This window comes from Lithobates pipiens, unplaced genomic scaffold, assembly GCF_037356315.1.
Source record: "Lithobates pipiens isolate NorthernLeopardFrog02 unplaced genomic scaffold, aLitPip1_a1.2 Scaffold_13, whole genome shotgun sequence".
In the NCBI taxonomy this organism is placed as follows: Eukaryota; Metazoa; Chordata; class Amphibia; order Anura; family Ranidae; genus Lithobates; species Lithobates pipiens.
In genome coordinates, this window is record NW_027507718.1 from 504,894,912 (window position 1) to 504,921,241 (window position 26,330).

General features: G+C 39.2%; 1 protein-coding gene across 1 annotated transcript in view; it reads left to right on the forward strand.

Moving 5' to 3' along the window:
• Positions 1-18,970, forward strand: part of GFRA4 (GDNF family receptor alpha 4) — a 667,916-nt gene extending 648,946 nt beyond the window's left edge. The window contains exons 7-9 of the mRNA XM_077478032.1: positions 4,340-4,474; positions 11,903-12,060; positions 17,901-18,970. Of these exons, the coding sequence (XP_077334158.1) occupies positions 4,340-4,474; positions 11,903-12,060; positions 17,901-18,044 (437 nt within the window). The 3' untranslated portion in view covers positions 18,045-18,970. The remainder of the gene's footprint in view (positions 1-4,339; positions 4,475-11,902; positions 12,061-17,900) is intronic.
• Positions 18,971-26,330: the final 7,360 nt, after the last annotated feature.

A 26,330-nucleotide genomic window follows, 5' to 3' on the forward strand; every position in this document is an offset into this window, starting at 1 on the left:
CCGAGCACGCTACCCGGCCGGCCAGGAAAGGGGGGCGAGCGAGCGCGCCCCCCCTCCTGAGCCGTACCAGGCCGCGTGCCCTCAACATGGGGGGATGCCTTGGGGAAGGGGGGGCCGCGCGGCCCCCCCACCCCAAAGCACCTTGTCCCCATGTTGATGAGGACAAGGGCCTCTTCCCGACAACCCTGGCCGTTGGTTGTCGGGGTCTGCGGGCGGGGGGCTTATCGGAATCCGGGAGCCCCCTTTAAGAAGGGGGCCCCCGGATACCGGCCCCCCACCCTATGTGAATGAGTATGGGGTACAATGTACCCCTACCCATTCACCTGTGAAATAAAGTACAAAAAAAAACACAACACAGGGAAAAAATATTTTATTGCACAGCTCCGGGGGTCTTCCGTCTTCGGGGGTCTTCTCGCCGGACTCCTCCGCTATCTGTGTGTAGCTCTTTTACTAGCGGAGGAGTCCGGCTTTCTTCCTCCCCGCCGCCGGCCTCTTCTCCCGACTTCGGGGGTCTTGTCCCCCTCTTCGGTTCTTCTGCCGGGCCACCGCGCCTTCTTGTAGCTCTTTTACAGGCGGTGGCCCGGTCTTCTGTCGCCGCTGTCGTCGTCGTCGCCGCCGCCGCCGCCTTCCGTTCTTGTTCTTCTTCTTCTTCCCCTGGAGATGTTGACTCGACGATCTCTCCGGCCGGAATGCCAGAGCCGCGCTGTGCGGTCACTTATATAGTGACAATGGGGCGGTGTCACATGGTATATGTCACATGGGTTGGTCACATGGTGACCCCGCCCCCTTACGATGTCATAGTCCCCATGTGACATCAACCCATGTGACCAACCCATGTGACATATACCATGTGACACCGCCCCATTGTCACTATATAAGTGGCAGCGGAGCGTGTCCCTGGCATTCCGGCCGGAGAGATCGTCGAGTCAACATCTCCAGGAGAAGAAGAAGAAGAACAAGAAGAAGAACAAGAACGGAAGGCGGCGGCGGCGGCGGCGACGACGACAGCGGCGACAGAAGACCGGGCCACCGCCTGTAAAAGAGCTACAAGAAGGCGCGGTGGCCCGGCAGAAGAACCGAAGAGGGGGACAAGACCCCCGAAGTCGGGAGAAGAGGCCGGCGGCGGGGAGGAAGAAAGCCGGACTCCTCCGCTAGTAAAAGAGCTACACACAGATAGCGGAGGAGTCCGGCGAGAAGACCCCCGAAGACGGAAGACCCCCGGAGCTGTGCAATAAAATATTTTTTCCCTGTGTTGTGTTTTTTTTTGTACTTTATTTCACAGGTGAATGGGTAGGGGTACATTGTACCCCATACTCATTCACATAGGGTGGGGGGCCGGTATCCGGGGGCCCCCTTCTTAAAGGGGGCTCCCGGATTCCGATAAGCCCCCCGCCCGCAGACCCCGACAACCAACGGCCAGGGTTGTCGGGAAGAGGCCCTTGTCCTCATCAACATGGGGACAAGGTGCTTTGGGGTGGGGGGGCCGCGCGGCCCCCCCTTCCCCAAGGCACCCCCCCATGTTGAGGGCACGCGGCCTGGTACGGCTCAGGAGGGGGGGCGCGCTCGCTCGCCCCCCTTTCCTGGCCGGCCGGGTAGCGTGCTCGGACAAGGGTCTGGTGTGGACTTTGGGGGAACCCCCACGCCGATTTTTTTCGGCGTTGGGGTTCCCCTTTAAGCCCATTCCAGGCGGCGGAGCCCGCGACGTCTCCTTCGCGGGCCCCGCCTACCTGTACACGCGCTCGAAATGGGCGGATTTGCCTCCTCCTTACGTGGGCGAGTCCGTTCATTTCAAAAGTTGAGCGAACTGTTTGCCCAACCTTGTTCGTCAAACAGTCCGCTCGTGTGTGGGCAAGTCCGCTCATGCAAATTTTGAGCGGACTGTTTGCCGAAACTGTTTGACGAACAAGGTTGGGCAAACAGTCCGCGCGTGTGTACGCGGCCTCAAAATCCTTTCCTTCAGTAATACAGAATATTAAGTTATTTTATTGTAGTAAACAGAGATTCCCTAGCTAGATATACATCACATTTTTCCAAATGCATTTGCCAAATGTTATCCATACTCACGTAAATAAATCTATAGCCAAACAGTGCTTTTGGGCCCCATAGCACTTGCCCAGTCTTTTATAGAAAGCCTTGTATAGCTATAGTTAGACCATGGAGCAGTGAGACACACTGAATAGTCTGCTCTTTGTCAGCTGTCTCTCCTTACTGGACATGTATACAAGAATGGTAGTTTTGTTCAAACTTAAAGTGTTACTAAACCCACAACAGTAAAATCAGCCTGTATATGCAGTAAAGCATGCTTGTTAAACTCACTGTGGAACCTAAGGGGTTACTCCTGCACTTTGTGTAAAATGGCTGTTTAATCCTGTCTTCTCTAATCCTCTCTTTCTTCCACAGCCCCCAATTCATTTCTTGATAGTACAGAGCCTTGGGGGCAAGCTGCACATGCTCAGTTTGGTGTGTATTTCTAAAGAGTTTCTTTGGGGGAGGAGGGTGCATGTGATCAGCACTGTCCAGATAGAGGGTCAGTGATCCTTTGTAGCTTCCAAGGACAGTCAAAGGAGAATGAAAACTCCTCCTACAAGCTTTAACCAGACACTGATTGAAGTCACAAGACTGCTATATACTGCTGATGAGAAAAGGTATTTAGCAGTTTATATGTTACTAAAATAATACATTTTCCATGTTCCATATCTGGTCTGGGAGACCAGATATAGTGAATGCAGGTTCCTGGGTTTAGTAACACTTTAAAGAGCAACTTCAGTCCACGTCAACGGCAAATAAAATTTTTACTTCCTGGTAATTATTCCTGTATGGGAAAAAAAATCATACTAGTCCATGTAGTCCAGCATTGTCCATCTTCCAGCCTAAAGTTCTTCTTTCTAACTCTGCTCCAGTTCCACTATCTTGAACCAATGTCCGTGCATTCCCAGACATGCCATGGGGCTCTACCAGGTCTTATAGATCAATATTGTGTCTGCACATAGGTAAGATATGCATGCTGGACAGGTCATCCTTGCCTAGGCGAGGAAGGAGGAAGTAAAAAGTAAAATTTTATTTGTTAAATACTTATTAATAAACAAATAGCAGTTGTGTAAGTGGAAAGGGGAAGGAGGTTGAGCGAAGGAAGTCATATCTATTGGTGAAGGTCCACTTTAACTTGTTTTTCTTAACAGTAACAGAAGAGACCATTGGGTTCCCCATAGGACCTTTATTTGAAAGTAAACTATGTTTGCCTAGAAGTTCTCCCTGTCCTGTACTTTACTATGGCACAATCCCCTAGCCCATCCCATGCAGAGTCTCCAAATTAGCCTTGAGGTTCCTGCTTTTGTTATGGTATAGACGGGCCTATGCTTTCCACAGTGGTACTAGAGGAACTGTGTTGAGGGCAGCACCAACCTCAAAACTATGATGTTGTTTTTTTTCCTTTCAACCACTTTTGGACAACTGAAGCAAAACTGATCAAAATAACTGTAGGGGGAAGGTGGGCCAGGGCATGTTGAGAGGAGTCACAACCAGACTTTAAAGCAGTGGTTGTCAAAAACGGGACTGTGACTTCCCACCTGCTGGGCTGCAGCCAAAGTGAGGGGAATTCCCCTGTTGGACACTTGTCCCTGAAATAGGTATCCTCATTAGAAGATTTCCTTTTATTGCTTCTTCTGAGGACACCTCTGACATTTCCAGTGTTCCTATACTTTGAGTGTGTGAGTAATTTATTTTAAATTTTTTTCACTCTTGCGACGTGGAAGGTTTTGGAAGATTTACAAGACCCTGGTTTCACTAAGGTTGAAAACTACTGTTTGAAACGGCCCAGTGGGGAATTTACTAAACTTTCTATACGTTAAAATACTTTAAAATATCTCGAATTCTATGAGTATGCCTCAAAGTTATAAGGCCTACAGAGTGTATTTTCTATATTTTATGACCTATGTGTGGATTATGCCTGGTAACAAGTCTGTCCTGTTTTTTTTTGTATAATTTATGAATGGTCTTTAAGGTAAAACTGAATGTGAGTATATTGTTGCCTAACTCCAGCCAAAATGTTTAATTATCAGCTTTGGATCAAATGGGAACAGTGTCCCCTCACTTCCTGTCGCTAAAAGAAATAATACCCTGTAAAAATGAAAGTTTTGGCTGGAGTTGAGTTACACTGGTCCAGAAGAGTTCTGCAAGGTTCTTCGTTACTCACATACTGTATATATTGAAAAAGGTCATTTATAATAAATTCATCCTTTAGGAGGACCCTTGTATTAAAGGGCTGTGAATGGACGAATGGGATTCCTAGTTGGACAGATGTGATGTTTGATTTTAAGCTTTGTGTTCGTCTCCTCCTCAGGCAGCCCAATTACTCCAAATTATGTGGACAATTCATCCTCAAGTGTCGCCCCCTGGTGTACCTGTAACACAAGTGGAAACCGGCAGGAGGAGTGCGAGAACTTTCTGCACTATTTCACCAACAACATCTGCCTCCGTAAGCCTTTTTATTATACATTTTTGCATTTTGTCCTATATATAAAATACTGTATATACTGTATAATCATTTACTCAAAAAATTGATTGAAAAACTATAAGACAGAACATCTTATATATTCAGTACATGCAGGATGTGCTTCCTATGTGTGCCATGATCCTTTAATCCAGGGGTAAGCAATCTTTGAGAGTTGGGGATCTACATGAACAACATGAAAGTGATCAAGGATTACAGGGGTTTGGCTCCCTTTTTTTTTAAAAGAAATTCACTAGCAAGACCTAACTAAATAGAAAATAGGGATCAGTTCCCGGTAAATTCCACCCTCGCCACCACTCCTGTGCAGGTTTCAGAGGTTGGCAAGGAAGGGTCACGATATACCTATAACCTTCCCATGATCAACGGGTTGCTGACCCTGGCTCTAATCTTACAGCAAGTCTACCAGGCAGTGATCTAACTTACCTAGACTTTGGATCAGATAAGTAATTGGATTTTTTTATTAATGGCAAGAGAGAATTGACAGGGCATTGTCCTACTGATTCATGTGAAGTGTGATTATTAAAGAATTCCAGGTATGGACATTTTATCCAAAGTTACACTGGTCCAGCTTGGACCAATGTAATTATGCATATACCATACCTGACTGGAGTCATGGACACCCACACCACCAAATGATAGGCACGTGATGGGTTCCAGCTTGACAATAGAGAACAGTGTTGTAGAAATAATAAGCAAAGAAAACACCTACAAGGAGAGGGACTTGGGAGAAGAGATCCCTAAAAAAGGAAAGAAGAAAGGAGGGAAAGAAAGTACAAAAAGAAAAACACTTGATGATGAAAAGAAGAGAGCCTGAGCTGAGGAAAGGCCGTTGCAATGCAATTTAAGCTATGGGGCAAATTCTATTGCAAAATGCAATTGCCCTTGCAACGTGAACAGTCTATTTGCATTTAGTAAAACAACCCCATTATGTTCAAGAACTGTATATAGAAGAGGGTGCGTGAATTAGAGTCAAGATTTTAAGGTACCTGCAGAAGAGAGATGAAACGATATGGCCAATTTGGTTTAAAATTGTGCAAGTTGTCAATATAAAAAGCGAAAAGTTCATCCATTCTCAATGTTATTTATTGTACTGACCTTTAACAATAAAGTGGTTCTAAAGGCACTTTTACCTCAAGGCACAGATTGGAAAAAAAAAAAAAAACTTCTAGGTGCAGCCCCCCTCCAGCCAAGGGAGAGACCGAGCTGCCCTCTGTGTGTGAATGGACAATATCAATTTACAGGAGCATGGCTCAGGAATGAGGCTACCCAAGTGCCCCTATAGCAAGAGGCTTGCTACTGGGGATACTCGGCAGAGAGAAGGAGCCTGAATCGCAGGCAGGGGACCCAAAAAAAAGAGGATCAGGGTTGTTCTGTGCAAAACCATTACACAGAGCAGGTAAGTATAACATGTTTGTTCATGAAAGAAAAAAAATAAAACCTTTAGAATCACTTTCTAAAGTCGTTTTACTGGAAAACTTTAAAACCCACTCCAGGCTAACTCTAAGCCCTTGTACACGCGGTCGGAGATTCCGACAACCAAATCCGTCGGAGTAATTCCGACGGATTAATTCCGGAAGAGGTCCAGAAGTGATGTTGCATACACATGGTCGGACTAAGTTGTCGGAAAATCCGATTGTACATAACGTGATGACGTTATTTCATTACGACGGGACTACGTTCAGGCTAGTAGCCAATAGCTTTGGTCTAGGAATTTGATCTGAGCATGCGTGGCACTTTGAGTAGGCTGCACAGGATCGGAGTATGTCCGATAGGAGCATTTTGGAGGAAAATTTTACCGGCAAGTTGGAAAAGTTGGTCCGTCGGATATTCAGACGGAAACAGTCCGATGCAGACCACACACAGTCGGAATATCCAGCAAAACGGTCCGATAGGACACATTCCGTCGGAATCTCCAACCATGTGTACAAGGGCTCAAGCAGCCATTCTCAACACGGGTTTGGTGGAACCCTAGGGTTCCTCCAGAGGTTGTTAGGGGATCAACCTCTGCCTATACACTAGTAGATTTTTTAATGAACATTTGTACAAAAATACTTAATACATCTGATGACTGGACAAATGTTGTTCGTACTTCAAAATAGTGTTTAGTTTTAACATTCAATTTTGAAGTATAATGTAATTTCCCAAACAAAAACCACATTCACTGTTATGTTCATTCAAGAAAGATCTTTGATCCGGTTCCTTCCAATTTTTTTGTCATTTTGGTCGAGAACAAAGGCCAATTTGACCTCACTATCCATTAAAAAAAAACAAATATAATTATATTAGAAGTACCAAAAACTGAGCAGAGAAAGACTACCTGCCCACATCCCTAATAACAAGTATATAGAACCAGTTTTTCCTCTTAGTGGGACTTTGAAAGGCAGGAGTCTTGCGGAAATTATATCAAAATAACAATTTTGTTAGAAAAATTATTAAAATCTACGTAGCAATAAAAATATATCAGGATGCAACACTACAAGATGTACAAAAAAGCTCATGAGAATGAGTACAGACACAGTATAGATCATAACACTACTCTAATAAGTCATAGGCAGTGAAATTTGAAACAACAAGGTCCGACGCGTTTCGAGGTAATTTAAGAATAAAACCTCTTCCTCAGGGGCTGGTGCTGTGATGTATATCATTATCGTGTAAGGTTGTACATCAAATTTCAGAGAGCATCTAATGTGTTAAAACTGGGAAAACGACTGGAGAACTTGCCACCAGAGATCCAATCCATGTATTAGAGCATGCCGGCTGGGGGGTATCGGGGATTCGGCCACCAGGCAGTGCACAAAGAGCGTATCCGAAACCACAGATGTCACAGCTGGTATAAGGAATTCCAAGTTTTGGTTCTCTGTTAATAGACAATACGTGGAGGAGGGGAGAAGGCACTTCGGCTATCCAACTCCCAAACACTGCCACCGCAATCAAACCAAGCCAGGGATGTCTGTGTTCCCCTGTGCAGCCACACCACCAGTCTGATGCTTAAACAGCATTAAAAAAAAATCTACTAGTGTATGACCAACTTTAGTCGTGGAGTGCAGGTGAGTCCAGCCTGGTGATGCCGCATGCCCTAGGGGGCATGAAAACAACAGACTGGGCTCATAGGAAATCGGCAAAATAACATGGTTGCAAAAAGTTTTCAGTGTGACGTTATCAGCTAACACTCTGCAAGTAGACAGCAGCTGTACAGAAGCCCCTCATGCTCTTTGATTTGGTCTTGGAAGAAGGAAGATTAATGCTTCTCTTTGGCCTTTGTGATTCAGTCATTGGCCTCCTTAATGGCTGCAGCAATCAGCAGCGAGCTGTGTTCATTCAGTTCTGGTATCTGAACATCTAATCAAGCTTGCAAGGCACAAAACTTTATTTTAAGCTAGCCTCTGAGATCGATTAACCTAAAACAAAAAAAAGGGGACATTATGTGAGAGGGCTGTTAAACAACAGCCATACATACAGTATCTGACAAAAGTGAGTACACCCCTCACATTTTTGTAAATATTTTATTATATCTTTTCATGTGACAACACTGAAGAAATGACACTTTGCTACAATGTAAAGTAGTGAGTAAAAATAGTTACAAAAATGTGAGGGGTGTACTTACTTTTGCGAGAGACTGTATGTACACCTGTATAGAAAATTTTAAAATTAACAATAAAGACAGTTTCAAGGTATCTGCACTTTCCAATAGACTTCTATTAGATCACAGCGTGTTTTTGGTGCCTTTTTGTGAAAGTGCACCAAAGATGCAGCTTGTAGGACTTTGGTGTGCTTTCAGAAAACGCACCAAAAATATGCGCTCTAATAGAAGTCTATGGGAAAGCGCAGGTAACATGCACAAAGCCTGCGAGTACACTGCCTTGCACCCCTGCTGTGGCCAAACTATAGTGTGAAACTACCCTTAGGGAAATTTGTTTTAAGACCAGTTAGTCCTTATAAGCAGTCACTGAAGGCAAAAGAGGGTGACTAATGGTGGTTTTATTTGTTGCGATGGTTAAAGGACAGGAAACTCATTATACAAAGCAGGCACCGTGTGGCAACATGATAGCACCTAATAGAAGGGAGCCCATTGGATCAAACTGGGAGATGTCAGCAGGGGAAGACAGGGAACTTTTGGCCTCGGAGGTAACCACTACCGTCTCTCTATTTAATGGCAGCTAAATAAAGTGCACTGTGCACAAGTGTGTAATGGTTCTGCAATGATTGGTGGCTACAGTGAAGGACGCGTGTTGTCTTTGAGAATATGGATTACAACAAAACCTTTTCACCTAGATACAAATGCTAAAAGATGGGGATTGTAAGGGATGGATGTAAAGGAGAAAATTCTTTGAGATGATTTCCTTTGTGGCTATTGGCATTCTGTGATCCAACATCTCAAAGCCAGGGAGTTGATGTTGGAAGACTTCCCTTTCCAGTACGATCACAGATCTGAACAGGGGGAAGATAGCTATGTAGCAACAGGTCCCACCAGGGGCAGACTGACCATTTGGCTACTTGGATACTGCCTGAGGGCCCCGGGCCACTAGGGGGCCCCATCAGGGTTACCAGCCTCAGTAAAACCAGGGACAGTATGTAAAAATCTGTGTTTTATTTACATCTGTCTCTGAAATGTCCCTTACCGACATCCTTTGGGTCTAAAAATACCAAGATTATAGCTGCCCCACCTCTCCAGTACCTTCTCAGCCAATAGAAACATGTCTGTGTATACTGTGTGATTGTATACTGTGTGTGTGTTTGTGTATATTGTGTGGGCCCATAATCTCTGATTGCCTGGGGGCCCCATAATCTCCTATTGCCCGGGGGCCCCATGAGTTGTCAATCCGCCCCTGGGTCACACACTGACTGATTTGTGAATGGGGGAATATCTCCACTCAGGGCAACATTATACATTACTATTATACATGACATTATTATTTTTAGTGGCCCAATGGGAAACGCCCCCAGCTCAGTCCTCCCTTCTGTGTCAGTGCTGGGATATTGTTCTTAATTTGCAAAAATAACTGTATAGATCAAGGCAACCTTCCACCAACACTTCAGATCACTTTCAGGGTGTCCCTAAAAAGGGAAAGTTTGCATTCATAGGTTTCATTGTTTTTGCTGTTAAATGTTGGTTGAAATTTTCTGAAGTATTGTATGTGGTCAGCATTAGGGTTTAGAGGGGCTAGGTTGCAAGCTTATGTTGAATAGGTAATTTTAAGAGTTGAGGTCCTGCTCAAATAGAACCATGAGAGCTGCCATTGCTAAGTTGCTTTTTATGGTGCAAGCTATAGAAACATCGTCCTGATCCTGTCATTACTATTTATTGCGTCATTGATTCAGAACAAGCATGTTCCAGATCAGTGACTCACCAAGGTAGAAAATGTTTATGGGTTAAAGCCGTCCATAGACAAAAGATCGAAATTCGGCTGGTGGAACCGGCTACATTTTGATCCATCTATGGCAAGGCTGGTTATACTAAAGCCGATATGAAATCTCTAGTTCATAATGCTCCCCCTACACTTAGCTGTAACACCTGAGCGACTGCAACATATAGAGACATACAATGTAATACTGACATATAATCACACACATAGGTTGGACTTGATGGACTTGTGTCTTTTTTCAACCTCACCTATTATGTAACACTTGAGCAAGCCATGGAGTAAGCAATTTTCTTTGGTTGAAGGAAAGAAAATTGTATAAGCTACGGCTTGCCTAAGTGTTACAGCTTTTAGTTTAAGTGTTAACTGAAGGGGGAATGTTGCAAACTAAAAACTGCTTTTCAGAGTTGGGTTAAGAGTTGCGTCAATTAAGTTTAGGAGACAGCATAGCAGGTAGAAAATGTTTATGGGTTAAAGCCGTCCATAGACAAAAGATCGAAGTTCGACTGGTGGAACCAGCTAAATTTTGATCCATCTAGCATGGCTGATTGTACTAAAGCCGATCTGAAATCTCTAGTTCATAATGCTCCCCCTACACTTAATGCCTAAACTCAAGCTGTAACACCTGAACGACCGCAAAATACAGAGATATACAATGTAATACTGACATATAATCACATACATGGGTTGGACTTGATGGTCTTGTGTCTTTTTTCGACCTCACCTACTATGTAACTATGTAACACTTGAGCAAGCCATGGAGTAAGCAATTTTCTTTGGTTGAAGGAAAGAAAATTGTATAATCTATGGCTTGCCTAAGTGTTACATCTTTGAGTTTAAGTGTTAACTGAAGGGGGAAAGTTACAAACTAAAAACAGCTTTTCAGAGTTAGGTTAAGAGTTGGGTCAAGGCTAAGTTTAGGAGACAGCATAGCAGATGCCATCTAAGGCATTTCTATGTCTGATTGAAGCATCAGCTGGATGATAACTGAGTAGTCTCTACTTATAAGTCATCACCTACGTAATAATATTTCAACTAAAGCTACTTAGCTTTGCTAATAACAGGCGTTGTTATCAAAGCAATCACAGAGCATCTAAAACATGAAAAGATATCTAAAACTGTACAGGCTAGTGCGAAAAAATTCAAAATTTGTATAAGCATTATTTCAATAAAGAAAGAAGAATATTGTGTAAAAGAAGAGTTGGGTTAAGTGTTAGGATAATATCTACATTAAAGAACACTTTGTGTTGTGAGCATTTATATTTACTTGCCACTACTGAAGAAAGCGCCATAACACAAGCTACAGAATCCTAAAACACAAACACAAACCTACCTCCATTATATAGTTGGTCAGTGGAGGATTACCAAGTAATGTTATCAATTGAAATGCTGATTCTTGTCCAACCAACACACAACAATATCCTGCGCTCGGGAGCTTAGTCCATATGTAAGTGGTGTAGCCAACCCTTTGGATAGAATATGGGAAGTCAAAGGTCTTGCTGCCCTCCTCAAAACAATGGGTGTCCTTAGAGCTGAAACAGGGGGGGCACACCGACCTTGCACATTACCAAAGATCAAATTTATTTAAATAATAAAAGCAAGAGTCATACTCACAAACAAACATTAAAAAGAAGGCATAACATAAAATTCAGAACTGTGTCTTCTGGACACCTACAACCTGGACCGGGTATTAAGAGGAACCAGATTACTTGCCTTTATAAATGCTCTTTTGGCACAAATTCTTACAGGCACACTCCAAAATCGGTGGAAAGTTTTCCCAGAAGAATGGAGGCTGCTATAGCCAACAATGAGAGATGGACGGGCAACTCCATAATAATGCTTACGGTTTCGAAATGTGATGTTCAACAAACTCATATAGATGTGATGGTTGGGTGTCCACAAACCTTTGGCCATATCATAACCCTTACTTTATTGTTCAATTTTGTACTAAGCATTCATTGTGTCAGCCACATCACTAACCCCCGAACACGCTTGGTGGATCATTTACTTAATGTTGTCACTTGTGTTTCAGAAAATGCTATACATGCTTTTGGCAATGGGACCAATTTAAATCCAGCGGTGAATCCATCAGTACCCCCTACGACTCCACAACACAAGGAAGAGAAGTACAGTAATGCTTCTGTTCCCGCAGTCAGAGAGAGTTTCACTGTCCGTGTTCAGCCCACCAAGGTAATTGGGAGGAAGAAAACTTTACAGAGAAAAATGTAAAAGCAAAAAACACAGATGTTGCAATAGTTCTATTAGTGTAAATTCTAGGTGGGCAAGACATTCCTCTGCCACTGGAAAGCTTGCCTTACAGTAAGGAAAGATTTTCGAACAAATATCAGTACATTGAATGTCATTCAAAAGTATTTCAAATTTGAGTATGCTTTGAATAGACAAGTGCAGAATGAAAAAACATTGTTTTGATTCCTTATTTGCATTAAGTTAGCTGTTTAGTTAAATATGTTTAATTCATTTTCGGAATTTGTTTTGTTCAAGTTGATTTGAATTTTCTGATTATGGTCAAATTGAACTCAATTCGACCGAATTCAAAAAATCAAAATCAAATGTATCCTATTTGAAACTAGAATTTTGGAAGATGGTTATATTTATTCTATTGTTTTTTTGTTATTCTATTTTTTTTTTCTATTCGTTGCTATTATTTTCTATTCTATTCTAATTTGCATTTTTTTCTATTCAAATTTCAGAAGAAGGTTATATTCTTTCTATTTTATTCTATTCTATTGTATTCTTTTTTTCTTTTCTATTCTATTATTTTTTTATCCTATCATTTTCCATTTAGAATTAGAATTAGAAAATTATTCTATTTGAAATTTGGATTTCAGAATATTGTTTTATTCTTTCTATTTTATTCTATTCTAGTTTGTATTCTAGTCCATTCTTTTATTGTCTATTCTATTTTATTCCGTTCTTTTATTTTCTATTCTCTTTTGTTCTGTTTTAATCTATTATTTCCTATTCTCTTATTTTCTGCTCTATGCTGTTATTTTCTATTCTATTCAAATTTGAATTTATTCTATTCTAAATTAAAATTTTGCCAGAAGGTTATATTCTTTCTATTTTATTCTGTTCTATTGTATTCTTTTTTCTTTTCTAATCTATTATTTTTTTTATCCTATCATTTTCTGTTGTATTCAAATTTGAAAATGATTCTATTTGAAATTCGGATTTCAGAAGATGTTTTTATTCTTTCTATTTTATTCTATTCCATTCTATTCTTTTCCTTTATTGTCTATTCTATTTTTTTCTGTTCTTTTATTTTCTATTCTAATTTGTTCTGTTTTAGTGTATTCTTTTCTATTCTATTCTTTTATTTGCTATTCTATCCTTTTATTTTCCATTCTGTTCTGTTTTACTCTATTATATTTTATTCTTTTATTTTCTATTCAACTTTTTTCTATTCTATGCTATGCTATTCCATTATTTGCTATTCTATTTTATTCTCTTCGGAAATTTGAAGTCGATTAGAAAACTATTCAAATTTTGTTCGACATTTTGTTTCATTATTTCAGATTCATTTAAATGTGTTGCTGTTGTAGATCGGAGATTGGGATACATCCGAATTTCTGAATTCGGATGTATCTATTCTATTTTATTCTATTCTTTTATTTTATTTTCTATTTTGTTCTGTTATAGTCTTTTCTTTTCTACTATATGCTATTATTTTCAATTCTATTCGAATTTGAATTTATTCTATTCAAAATTCGAATTTTGGAAGGAGGTTATATTCTTTCTATTTTATTCTAGTCTATTGTATTTTTTTTTCTTTTCTATTCTATTTTTTTTTTATCCTATAATTTTCCATTGTCTTCGAATTAGAAAATTATTCTATTTGAAATTCAGATTTCAGAAGATGGTTTTATTCTTTCTATTTTATTCTATTTTGTTTTTTATTCTAGTCCATTCTATTCCTTTATTGTCTATTCTACTTTATTCTGTTCTTTTATTTGCTATTCTATTTTGTTCTGTCTATTATTTTCTATTCTTTTATTTTCTACCCAATGCTATTATTTTCTATTCTATTCTAATTTGAATTTATTCTATTTTAAATTCAAATTTCGGAAGAAGGTTATTTTTTCTATTTTATTGTATTCTTTTTTCTTTTCTATTCTATTCTATTTTTTTATTCTATCATTTTCCATTGTATTCAAATTTGAAAATGATTCTATTTGAAATTCAGATTTCAGAAGATGGTTTTATTCTTTCTATTTTATTCTATTCTATTTTTTTTTATTCTAGTCCATTCTTTTCCTTTATTGTCTATTCTGTTTTATTCTGTTCTTTTCTTTTCTAATTTGTTCTGTTTTAGTCTATTCTTTTCTATTCTATTCTTTTATTTCCTATTCTATCCCTTTATTTTCTATTCTGTTCTGTTTTACTCTATTATATTGTATTCTTGTATTTTCTATTTTATTTTATTCTAGTCTTTGCTATTCTTTTCCGTTATTTTCTATTCTAATTCATTCTATTTTTATTTATTTTTATTCTATTTTATTCTCCTCGGAAATTTGAATTTGATTAGAAAACAATTCAAATTCCATCCGACCTTTTGTTTCATTATTTCAGACTCATTTAAAATGTGTTGCTATTGTAATTCGGAGATTCGGATACATCCGAATAACGAAAAATGTATTTTCCGAATTTCAATACGGAATGAAATGAACTGCACATGTCTAGCTTTTTACATATGCTTTTGGAATTAATGTAATTTACAGAATAAAATCACATATACTGTTAGAAATTTGTTCATTCAAGAATAAATTCTATCCTGCTCCTTCAAAAAAATTTTTTTTTTGCCACTGTGGTCAAAAACGAAGGTTGATTTGACCTCACTAATGATTAGAAAATTGAACAAACTCTCTTGAAACAAAACATTTTATCTATTCTACTTTATTCTGTTCTTTTATTTTCTATTCTATTTTGTTCTGTCTATTATTTTCTATTCTTTTATTTTCTACCCAATGCTATTATTTTCTATTCTATTCTAATTTAAATGTATTCTATTTTAAATTCAAATTTCGGAAGAAGGTTATTTTTTCTATTTTATTGTATTCTTTTTTCTTTTCTATTCTATTATTTTTTTTTATTCTATCATTTTCCGTTGTATTCGAATTTGAAAATTATTCTATTTGAAATTCAGATTTCCGAAGATGGTTTTTATTCTTTCTATTTTATTCTATTCTATTTTTTATTCTAGTCCATGCTATTATTTTCCTTTATTGTCTATTCTGTTTTATTCTGTTATTTTATTTTATATTCTATGTTCTGTTTTAGTATATTCTTTTCTATTATATTCTTTTATTTTCTATTCTATCCCTTTATTTTCTATTCTGTTCTGTTTTACTATTACATTGTATTCTTTTATTTTCTATTTCATTTTAGTCTTTGCTATTCTTTTCCATTATTTTCTATTCTATTTTATTCAATTTTTTATTTATTTTTATTCTATTTTATTCTCTTCAGAAATTTGAATTTGATTAGAAAACAATTCAAATTCCGTCCGACCTTTTGTTTCATTATTTCGGACTCATTTAAAATGTGTTGCTGTTGTAATTCGGAGATTCGCATAAATCAGAATTTCCAAATAAAATTATATTATTATTATTATTATATATTATAAAATTTGTCCGAATTTCAATACGGAATGAAACAAACTGCACATGTCTAGCTTTTTACATATGCTTTTGGAATTAATGTAATTTACAGAATAAAATCACATATACTGTTAGAAATTTGTTCATTCAAGAATAAATTCTATCCTGCTCCTTCAAAAAATTTTTTTTTGCCACTGTGGTCAAAAACGAAGGTTGATTTGACCTCACTAATGATTAGAAAATTGAACAAACTCTCTTGAAACAAAACATTTTATCTATTCTACTTTATTCTGTTCTTATATTTTCTATTCTATTTTGTTCTGTCTATTATTTTCTATTCTTTTATTTTCTACCCAATGCTATTATTTTCTATTCTATTCTAATTTGAATTTATTCTATTTTAAATTCAAATTTCGGAAGAAGGTTATTTTTTCTATTTTATTGTATTCTTTTTTCTTTTCTATTCTATTATTTTTTTTTATTCTATCAATTTCCGTTGTATTCGAATTTGAAAATTATTCTATTTGAAATTCAGATTTCCGAAGATGGTTTTTATTCTTTCTATTTTATTCTATTCTATTTTTTATTCTAGTCCATGCTATTATTTTCCTTTATTGTCTATTCTGTTTTATTCCGTTATTTTATTTTATATTCTATGTTGTTCTGTTTTAGTCTATTCTTTTCTATTATATTCTTTTATTTTCTATTCTGTTCTGTTTTACTATTACATTGTATTCTTTTATTTTCTATTTTATTTTAGTCTTTGCTATTCTTTTCCATTATTTTCTATTCTATTTTATTCTATTTTTTATTTATTTTTATTCTATTTTATTCTCCTCGGAAATTTGAATTTGATTAGAAAACAATTCAAATTCCGTCCGACCTTTTGTTTCATTATTTCGGACTCATTTAAAATGTGTTGCTGTTGTAATTCGGAGATTCGCATAAATCAGAATTTCCAAATAAAATTAGATTATTATTATTATTATTATTATATATTATAAAATGTGTCCGAATTTCAATACGGAATGAAACGAACTGCACATGTCTAGCTTTTTACTTATGCTTTTGGAATTAATGTAATTTACAAAATAAAATCACATATACTGTTAGAAATTTGTTCATTCAAGAATAAATTCTATCCTGCTCCTTCAAAATTTTTTTTTTTGCCACTGTGGTCAAAAACGAAGGTTGATTTGACCTCACTAATGATTAGAAAATTGAACAAACTCTCTTGAAACAAAACATTTTATCTATTCTACTTTATTCTGTTCTTATATTTTCTATTCTATTTTGTTCTGTCTATTATTTTCTATTCTTTTATTTTCTACCCAATGCTATTATTTTCTATTCTATTCTAATTTGAATTTATTCTATTTTAAATTCAAATTTCGGAAGAAGGTTATTTTTTCTATTTTATTGTATTCTTTTTTCTTTTCTATTCTATTATTTTTTTTTATTCTATCAATTTCCGTTGTATTCGAATTTGAAAATTATTCTATTTGAAATTCAGATTTCCGAAGATGGTTTTTATTCTTTCTATTTTATTCTATTCTATTTTTTATTCTAGTCCATGCTATTATTTTCCTTTATTGTCTATTCTGTTTTATTCCGTTATTTTATTTTATATTCTATGTTGTTCTGTTTTAGTCTATTCTTTTCTATTATATTCTTTTATTTTCTATTCTGTTCTGTTTTACTATTACATTGTATTCTTTTATTTTCTATTTTATTTTAGTCTTTGCTATTCTTTTCCATTATTTTCTATTCTATTTTATTCTATTTTTTATTTATTTTTATTCTATTTTATTCTCCTCGGAAATTTGAATTTGATTAGAAAACAATTCAAATTCCGTCCGACCTTTTGTTTCATTATTTCGGACTCATTTAAAATGTGTTGCTATTGTAATTCGGAGATTCGCATAAATCAGAATTTCCAAATAAAATTATATTATTATTATTATATATTATAAAATTTGTCCGAATTTCAATACGGAATGAAACGAACTGCACATGTCTAGCTTTTTACATATGCTTTTGGAATTAATGTAATTTACTAAATAAAATCACATATACTGTTAGAAATTTGTTCATTCAAGAATAAATTCTATCCCGCTCTTTCCAATTTATTTTTTTTCCACTGTGGTCGAAAACGAATGTTGATTTGACCTCAATAATGATTAGAAAATTGAACAAACTCTCTTGAAACAAAACATTTTGAATAAAATTCTACTAACGTATGGCCAGTATTAGTGTATTCCTACATGGCCATTCAATCCAATGTAAATCTCAGTTTTCTTGTCCCCTCTGTTTATATTGATAACCTAAATTTATCATGACGAAACCTTCAATGTAAGTAAACTAGGCGATATTTTTTAATCGTATCTAACAGCCTTTGTTTTTGTTTTCCAGGCCACAAAAGATGAGCCATTTTTAGTAGGATCCGATGAAATGAAATCCGAAGTTTTCAACTCCCTGGTTCCCTCTTCTAGTTCACAGCTGCTCCACGGTGGATGTTCTTTACTCCTTGCTCTATTTTTCCAGACCTTTATCTGAAGACGGCCAAGGGCCTCCTCGTATTTTATGCTAAAAGAGAAAATATAAAAACCGAGAGAAAAACTTTGTCTTCTCTATTTTTATTATGTTCATTCATGGTAACCTTAAGAGTCCTTATTTTCATTTATTGTCTTTTGAAATAATCAAGAAAAATCTAAAAAACCCACACTCGGAGTCTCTAAAGTGACTTTCAGACGCGTTTCAGAAGAAGGCCTGGTGGGGCCTGCTGGAGATCAAGAACATTGGCATGGATCTCCTTTTTAGTGGACGACCAAGGAGCTTCTGAGATGAGACACTTGTATTATTTCTCCGTTGGAAACGAGATAACCGAAACATGGACAAGAACTAAATGATAAGCATTAAACGGTGCCGGTAATCAAGATGATTTGCACACTTGCCGAAAATTACAACCCAATAGTATGTAGGAAAATGCATACAAAAATGTAATGAATCCTACTCTATTTGCATAATTGGGACACCTATTTTCTATATATTTTAAGAGAAAGAGGGGGGGGAGGGGGAGGTGTGTATAGACCATATTACCGATTCTTCTGACATAACGCCAAGGAGGAAGCCAGAAACAGACAAGGAGGGGAAAAAGTTGCGTTTTTAGCATTGGCTTTTATTGGTATCCTTTTTTTTCAACCTCTAAAGTGCTTGTGAACCTTAATACCCCCTAAAACCTATTTCTTGATGGTCATATGAAACTATTTCTACAAGATGGGACAAAATGCTTTCTAACAGGGCTTAATTTCAAGTTATGTCAACATAAGATTTCCGATAATAATTTGGTGTTATGAACCCCCTCCTGTTTCTTTTTTCCTCTCTGCTGAGATAGAGTTGAATTCAATCGACACACAATTTAATTTTTAACCTTGGGATTTTCTTTCTTTTTTTGGAAAGTAGCATTAAATTGTACTATACAACTCCGGGTGTCTAATGGTCTTTTCAGTTCTGATGGTCTAAACCAGAGGTCTCCAAACTGAGGCCCCAGGGCCAGTTGTGGCCCTTTGCTAGATTTTATCCAGCCCTTGGGGTACTATTCCTCCAAATGATATGAGGCACTATTTTGCCCACTGACACCAACAAGGGAGCACTATTTCTTCTACTGATACCAATGATGGGATACTATTCCTCCTACTGATACGGGCCCTACTCCTCCTCCTACTGACCACAAACCCTGAAGCCACATTTGTTCTCACTGATGCTGTGCCCGAGACATTTTCTGCCCCTGCTGGCCACAATTCGGCCATCCCTAAGGCCGCGTACACACGCGCGGACTGTTCGCCCAACCTTGTCCGTCAAACAGTTTGAGAAACAGTCCACTCAAAATTAGCATGAACGGACTTGACCACACACGATGAACGAACAGTCCGCTGAAACCGTGCGCGATGACGTGAACGGCACGTACAACGGGACTAGAAAACAACGTCCTATACACTGCAATGCAACCTTCGGCGTGTAAATCCTTTCTGAGTATGTGCGGAACTTAGTTTGACGAACAAGCGTACACACGAGGGGACTGTCCGCTCAAACCAAGTTTCAGCGGACAGTTTTACGGAAATTCCGAAAAACTTTGTTCGTCAGACTGTCCGCTGAAACTGTCCGCTGAAGCCCACACACGAGCGGACTGTCCGCTGAAACACTGTTCAGCGGACAAAGTTGGGCGAACAGTCCGCCCGTGTGTACGCGGCCTTAGTCTGCAGGACAATAAACTGGTCCTTTGTTTGAAAAGCTTGGAGACCCCTGGTCTAAACAAACGGTATACCATGAACATTTCTGTAATAGTTAATATGGCAGTTGCTGGAGGGTTTCATTTGAATTTGTGTTTGTTAAGAAATGGAATAATGACTGGTCATTTCGCAGACCTTATATCAATAATTGTCAAGGTGGACCCATAGTGTGACCATGGATGACAGCAGGCTGCAGCAGATTAAGTCCTCCAAAAGATGATCAGAACAGACCGTAGCAAAATCAGTAGCCTGATGGAAAAAACGGGCACAGGCAAAAGAGATCCTAAACAGCCTAGGTTTCAGACAAACAGAACAATGACTGCCAGCATCAGAGATAACAGATCAATGATCAGGATAAGCACAAACCCTTCCCAAACCATTTACAGCAAGGGTGCTCAACCTGTGGCCCTCCAGCTGTCTTGGAACTACAAGTACCATGAGCTGACTTGTAGTTTCACAACAGCTGGAGGGCCACAGGTTGAGCACCCATGATATACAGGAATAATCAAGGGCATGAACAGACAGACCTAAATCTGGAACATTAACAGGAAGACATGCCAAAGATCAGGCATTACTGACTGTTAAGCAGTCTATTTAGGCACTTCCCTGACTAGGGCAGGTGTGTGCTGCAGAGACCTGAGCTGCAGGGCTGTTTAACAACCAGCAAATAGCAAAGGCTTAAAAAGCAGGGCAATAATACAGAGTTGTCTCTCTCTTTGTGGCTATAACAACCTCCATTCTTCTGGGATGACTTTCCACAAGATTTTGAAAAGTGTCTGTGGTATTTGTGCCCATTCAGCCATTAAAGCATTTGTGAAGTCAGGTGCTGATGTTGGACAAAAATTTGCATTCAATTTTATCCGAAAAGCATTCAGTAGGGTTGAGTTCAGGACTCTGTGCAGGCCACTAAAGTCCCTCTACACCAGTGGTCTCCAAATTGTGGCTCGTGGACAGGATGTGGCCCTGTGATTGCCTTTGCCCAGCCCTTGGGGCACTATTCCTCCGATTTATACGAGGAACTATTCCTCCCACTGCCCACTGGCACCAGTGAAAATTGGCCATAATTACTGCCACTGACACCAGTGAATCAAGAAACTATTCTTTTACTGACACCAACAATGGGGCATAACTGCTGCCACTCACACCAGCGATGGCGCATTATTCCATTCACTATTCCATCCACTGACACAAACTATTCCTCCTACTGACACCAACAGTGGGGCATAATGCCTGCCACTGACACCAAGGATGGGCATTATTCCTCCCACTGACACCAATGATGAGATATCATTTGCTCCCACAGCAGGACATTTTCTACTCCTACTGGCCACAGTCTGTCCCTCTTAAAGTCTGAATGACAGTAAACTGGCCCTTTGTTTAGAAAGTACACAGAACTCATCAAACCATGTACTGTATTTACGGAGCTGGCTGTCATGCTGGAACCGGAAAGGGCCTTCCCCAAAATGGTGTCACGTGGTTGGAAATATACAATTGTGTAAAATGTCCTTTTGTGCTGTACCATTTGCAGTACCCTTTACTGGCGAGACCTCAATTCTACTGGTCATTTAACCAGATAGCTAGGTGTCATGATCAGATGTCCAGGCAGGTGTGTGTTGTGTGTATATATATATATATATATATATATATATATATATATATATATATATATATATATATATATTACACACACACACACCGATCAGCCATAACATTATGACCACCCACCTAATATTGAGTATGGGAGTATGGCTTCCTTTTGCCCTGGCCCATTGAGGCATAGACACCAAATTAATATCCACATGAATGGCAGGACCCAAGGTTTCCCAGCAGAACATTGCCCAAAGCATCAAACTGCCTCTGTCGACTTGCCTTCTTATACTTCATCGTGGTGCCATCTCTTCCCCAGGTGAACGACACACACACACCCGGCCATCCACATGATGTAAAAGAAAACATGATTCATCAGACCAGGCCACCTTCTTCCATTTCTCCGTTGTCTAGTTCTGATTTTCATGTGACCATTGTAGAAACTTTTGGCAGTTGGACACGGGTCACCATGGGCTTCACGGCCCCATACACAACAAATTGTGATGCCCATTTTTTTTTCTGCTTTCACCACATCCGCTTGTTCACTTGCTGTCTAAATATATCCCAATTTTCAGATGCCATGGTAACAAGATATTCCCTTTACCTGTCAGTGGTCATAACTGTATGGCTGATCGGTGTATATAAAGTATCTCACAAAAGTGAGTACACCCCTCACATTTTTGTAAATATTTTATTCTATCTTTTCCTGTGACAACACTGAAGAAATGACACTTTGCTACAATGTAAAGTAGTGAGTGTACAGCTTGTATAACAGTGTAAATTTGCTGCCCCCTCAAAATAACTCAACACACAGCCATTAATGTCCCGTGCCGTGCCTTGCCTCCTTGCCTCCGTCCCGTGTCGTGCCTTGCCTCCGTCCCGTCCCGTCCCGTGCCGTGCCTTGCCTTGCCTCCGTCCCGTGCCTTGCCAGGATCGCCGCTCTTCGTCGGCGCCTCGGCGGCCATTCTAAAATTCAAAAGCCGCGCCTCCGCCTTCGCCTGTGATAGGCGGAACACTGAATTTCCCAGCAGCCTGTGTTCCGCCTATCACGGACATCGTCTCATCCTCGTACTACGGACGAGGATGAGACGATGTCCGTGATAGGCGGAACACAGGCTGCTGGGAAATTCAGTGTTCCGCCTATCACAGGCGGAGGCGGAGGCGCGGCTTTCGAATTGTAGTATGTCCGCCGTCTGTCTGCTCGATACGCTGATCGAGCAGTCAGACGGCGATGACTCGAGTATAAGCCGAGGGGGCACTTTCAGCCTCAAAAAAGAGGCTGAAAATCTCGGCTTATACTCGAGTATATACGGTAATTGGTTTTATTGAGCAAACAAGTAACTTCCAGCACGCATTGCAAGCCTTCCACCTCTAGCCACATCCCAATACATTTTTCACCTATTGTCTTTAATGGTGAAATAGATTGGATGTGTGGCTAGAGGTGGAAGGCTCCCATGGTGTGCCGGAAGCTACTTGCTTGCTCAAAAAAAACAAAAAAATTGCATCAATTACGTACCATAATTTTCACTTCCTGGCGTCAATCCATGGCAGCATACTGAAGCTACCACACGTATGCTGCCCTATAGAAAAATCAATTGTAAAGGTGTCGGCGCTAAAAACATCCAAAATAAAAGCGAAGAGGCAAATGGTGATTACAAAAGCAAATAAATATATAAAGTCCAAAGTGACAATCCCAACACCATAGATAAACGAAATCTTCTGGTTTGAGGCTTCTTCAAATAAAAGCTTCACCACAAGTGCCCATGAGGTAGATGGCAACTCACCAGAGGTGTCTGACCAATTTTTACAGTAGGTCAAAATGTGCTTGAATTGAATGGACCAGAGGAATCCTAGGTAGGCATCTCTCCACTACGTGACCCCCACCAGATGACGGCTGAGGATAAGGGAACAGACTCCACCAAGGACACACAAGAACTCTTATGGTGTAGTAAGTTTTAATAAAAAATGTATAAAAAGATAACAAAAAATTTTGCACTCACGTGAAATTGGTCAGACACCTTTGGTGAGTCGCCATCTACCTCATGAGCACTCGTGGTGAAGCTTTTATTTGAAGAAACATCAAACCAGAAGATTTCATTCATCTATGGTGTTGGGATTGTCACTTTATATATTTATTTGCTTTTGAAATCATCATTTGCCTTTGCACTTTTATTTTGTATGGTTTTAGCGCCAACACCTTTACATTTGATTTTTCTATATGGTTCAGTGTTAGCTCTGTTTTAAATTACTACACCAGGCGCCATTTTCAACCCACTTGTTATCACACGCTGCCATGTTGGTGCCAGGAAAACGGAAAATTGTATCACATACTTACTGTAATTTTCCTTTCCTGGTGCCAATCCATGGCAGCAGCCATGTGGTATCTTCAGTATGCTGCCATGTTGGTGCCAGTAAAACTGAAAATTGTATCAAATACTTACCATAATTTTCCTTTCCTGGAGCCAATCCGTGGCAGCATCCATGTGGTATCTTCAGTAGGCCGCCATGTTGGTGCCAGGAAAACGGAAAATTGTATCAAATACTTACCATAATTTTCCTTTCTTGGCGCCAATCCATGGCAGCAGCCATGTGGTATCTTCAGTATGCTGCCATGTTGGTGCCAAGAAAATGGAAAATTGTATCAACTACTTACCATAATTTTCCTTTTCTGGCTCCAATCCATAGCAGCAGCCATATGGTATCTTCAGTATGCTGCTATGTTGGTGCCAGGAAAACGGAAAATTGTATCAACTACTTACCATAATTTTCCTTTCCTGGCCCCAATCCATGGCAGCATCCATGTGGTATCTTCAGTGTGCTGCCATGTTGGTGCCAGGAAAAAAGAAAATTGTATCAACTATTTACCCTAATTTTTCTTTCCTGGCGCCAATCCATGGCAGCAGCCATGTGGTATCTTCAGTATGCTGCCATGTTGGTGCCAGGAAAACGGAAAATTGTATCAAATACTTACCGTAATTTTCCTTTCCTGGCGCCAATCCGAAGTCTAAGATGCTATTGGTGTGGCCCGTTTTCCTGAACTGCAATGCAGTATGGAGCGTGGTCTGGCTCCGTGGCTTTGGCACTAGGCTGGTCCACAAGATTAAGAAGAACAATGGTGGTGTTGTTAGCGGTGGGACGTGCTGTGGTAGACTATTATTGATTTTTCCTCGATGTTGCAGTGTTTCATGTTAAATTTGTATCTTTCTCCCGTATCATTCTTTGTAAAATGAACTTCCGTCACCACCGCATACCTTTCTAATTACATAGTTACCAGATGAAATGAATATCACATTCACCGAGCAATGTTTGTACCAGGCTATCCTCAGCGGTTGTGTTCCAAACAATAGGAACAAGCCGTAGTTATGTAGCTGCAGTTTTCACGTCTCGTTGATTTCATCCACTTTCCTCGGAGCTGAATTGTTTTAGCGCTGGGTCATCAGTGATGAATGGATTCATGTGAATGAAAGCTGGGTGTTCTGTTACCTGCTTCTGCTTTGCATCATTTAAACTGTCAATCAGGAGAGTCATTTGTGGATTTATCATATGAAAGGGAGGGGGGAAGTTGTAAGGGAGGGAAGGCTTTGAGTAAAAATTTTAAACAAACAAAGAAACTGTTTTACTTGCAAAAAATATTTGTAAAAAAAAAAAAAAAGCCCCTTATAATCTCTCCTGTTATACTATGCTATTTGGCTGTACAGCATAAAGAGGCCTGTCAACACTTTGTGTCACTGCCCCGCCTCCTGCTTTCTCATTGGACTACTGGTGGATATCCCCACACTGAGCTCCCACCCCTCCTAAGTACCTCCCTCTCACACACACACACGAGCCTACAAAGCAGACACGCCCACAGCATGCCTGATTTCAACTTTCAAGTGCTTCTACAAAGCATAGTAGGTTAGCGCATTCATTTTTGATATAAAATGTGCATGAATTTAACAATGGTTTTATATTTTCTCTGGAGTTGACATTTTAAATTTGTGTCCTATTTGTATAAAATAATTATTTTACAAACGCATATTTCAAATTTTACTAAACCCAGGAGCTTGCATTCACTATATCTGGTCTCCCACAGTACACAGAACATGGAAATGCAATTATTTTAGTAAATATACACGGCTAAATACCTTTTCTCATCAGCAGTATATAACAGTCTTGTGACTTCTATCGGTGTCTGGTTAAAGCTTGCAGGAGGAGTTTTTGTTCTCCTCTGATTGTCCTATGAGGCTGCATGACTCCTGAACCTCTGTATAGACAGTGCTGATTGGCCCTGTGCTGATCACATGCACCCTCCCAAGAAATAAAAAAAATAAAAAAAACTCTAGCAATACACAACAAACTGATCATGTGCAGCTTGTCCTCAATGCTCTGTTCTATCAGGAGATGGATTGGGGACAGTGGAAGCAGGGGAGGATCAGAGAAGACATGATCAAACAGCCTTTTTATGCAATGCAGAGGATTAACCCCTTAGGTTCCACGGTGAGTATAACAAGCATGTTTTACTGCATATACAGACTGATATTACTGTTGTGGGTTTAATAACGCTTTAATACAGGGTGTACTGATGACGCAGATGGCATTTCTAAAGACAGCGCTTCAGTAATTTTTCCTTAAGGTCTCATTAACCGCTTTCTGTCTAGCGCATGGCGAAATACATCGGCAGAATGGCACGGCTGCGCAAACGGGCGTATCCAGATGTCTCCTTTTAGTCGTGGGTGCGCGTGCGTGAGCCCGCACATCCCGCAGACTGGAGACACGGAGAGGCAGAACGGGGAAATGTAAACAAGGCATTTTCCTGTTCTGCCTAACAACATGACAGGGATCTAATGCTCCCTGTCTTTGGGAGCAGTGATCTCTGTCATGGTCTAGTGAGCTCATCCCTCCTACAGTTAGAATACACTGAGGGAACACATTTAACCCCTTGATCGCCCCTAGTGTTTAACCCCTTCCCTTCCAGTGACATTTACAC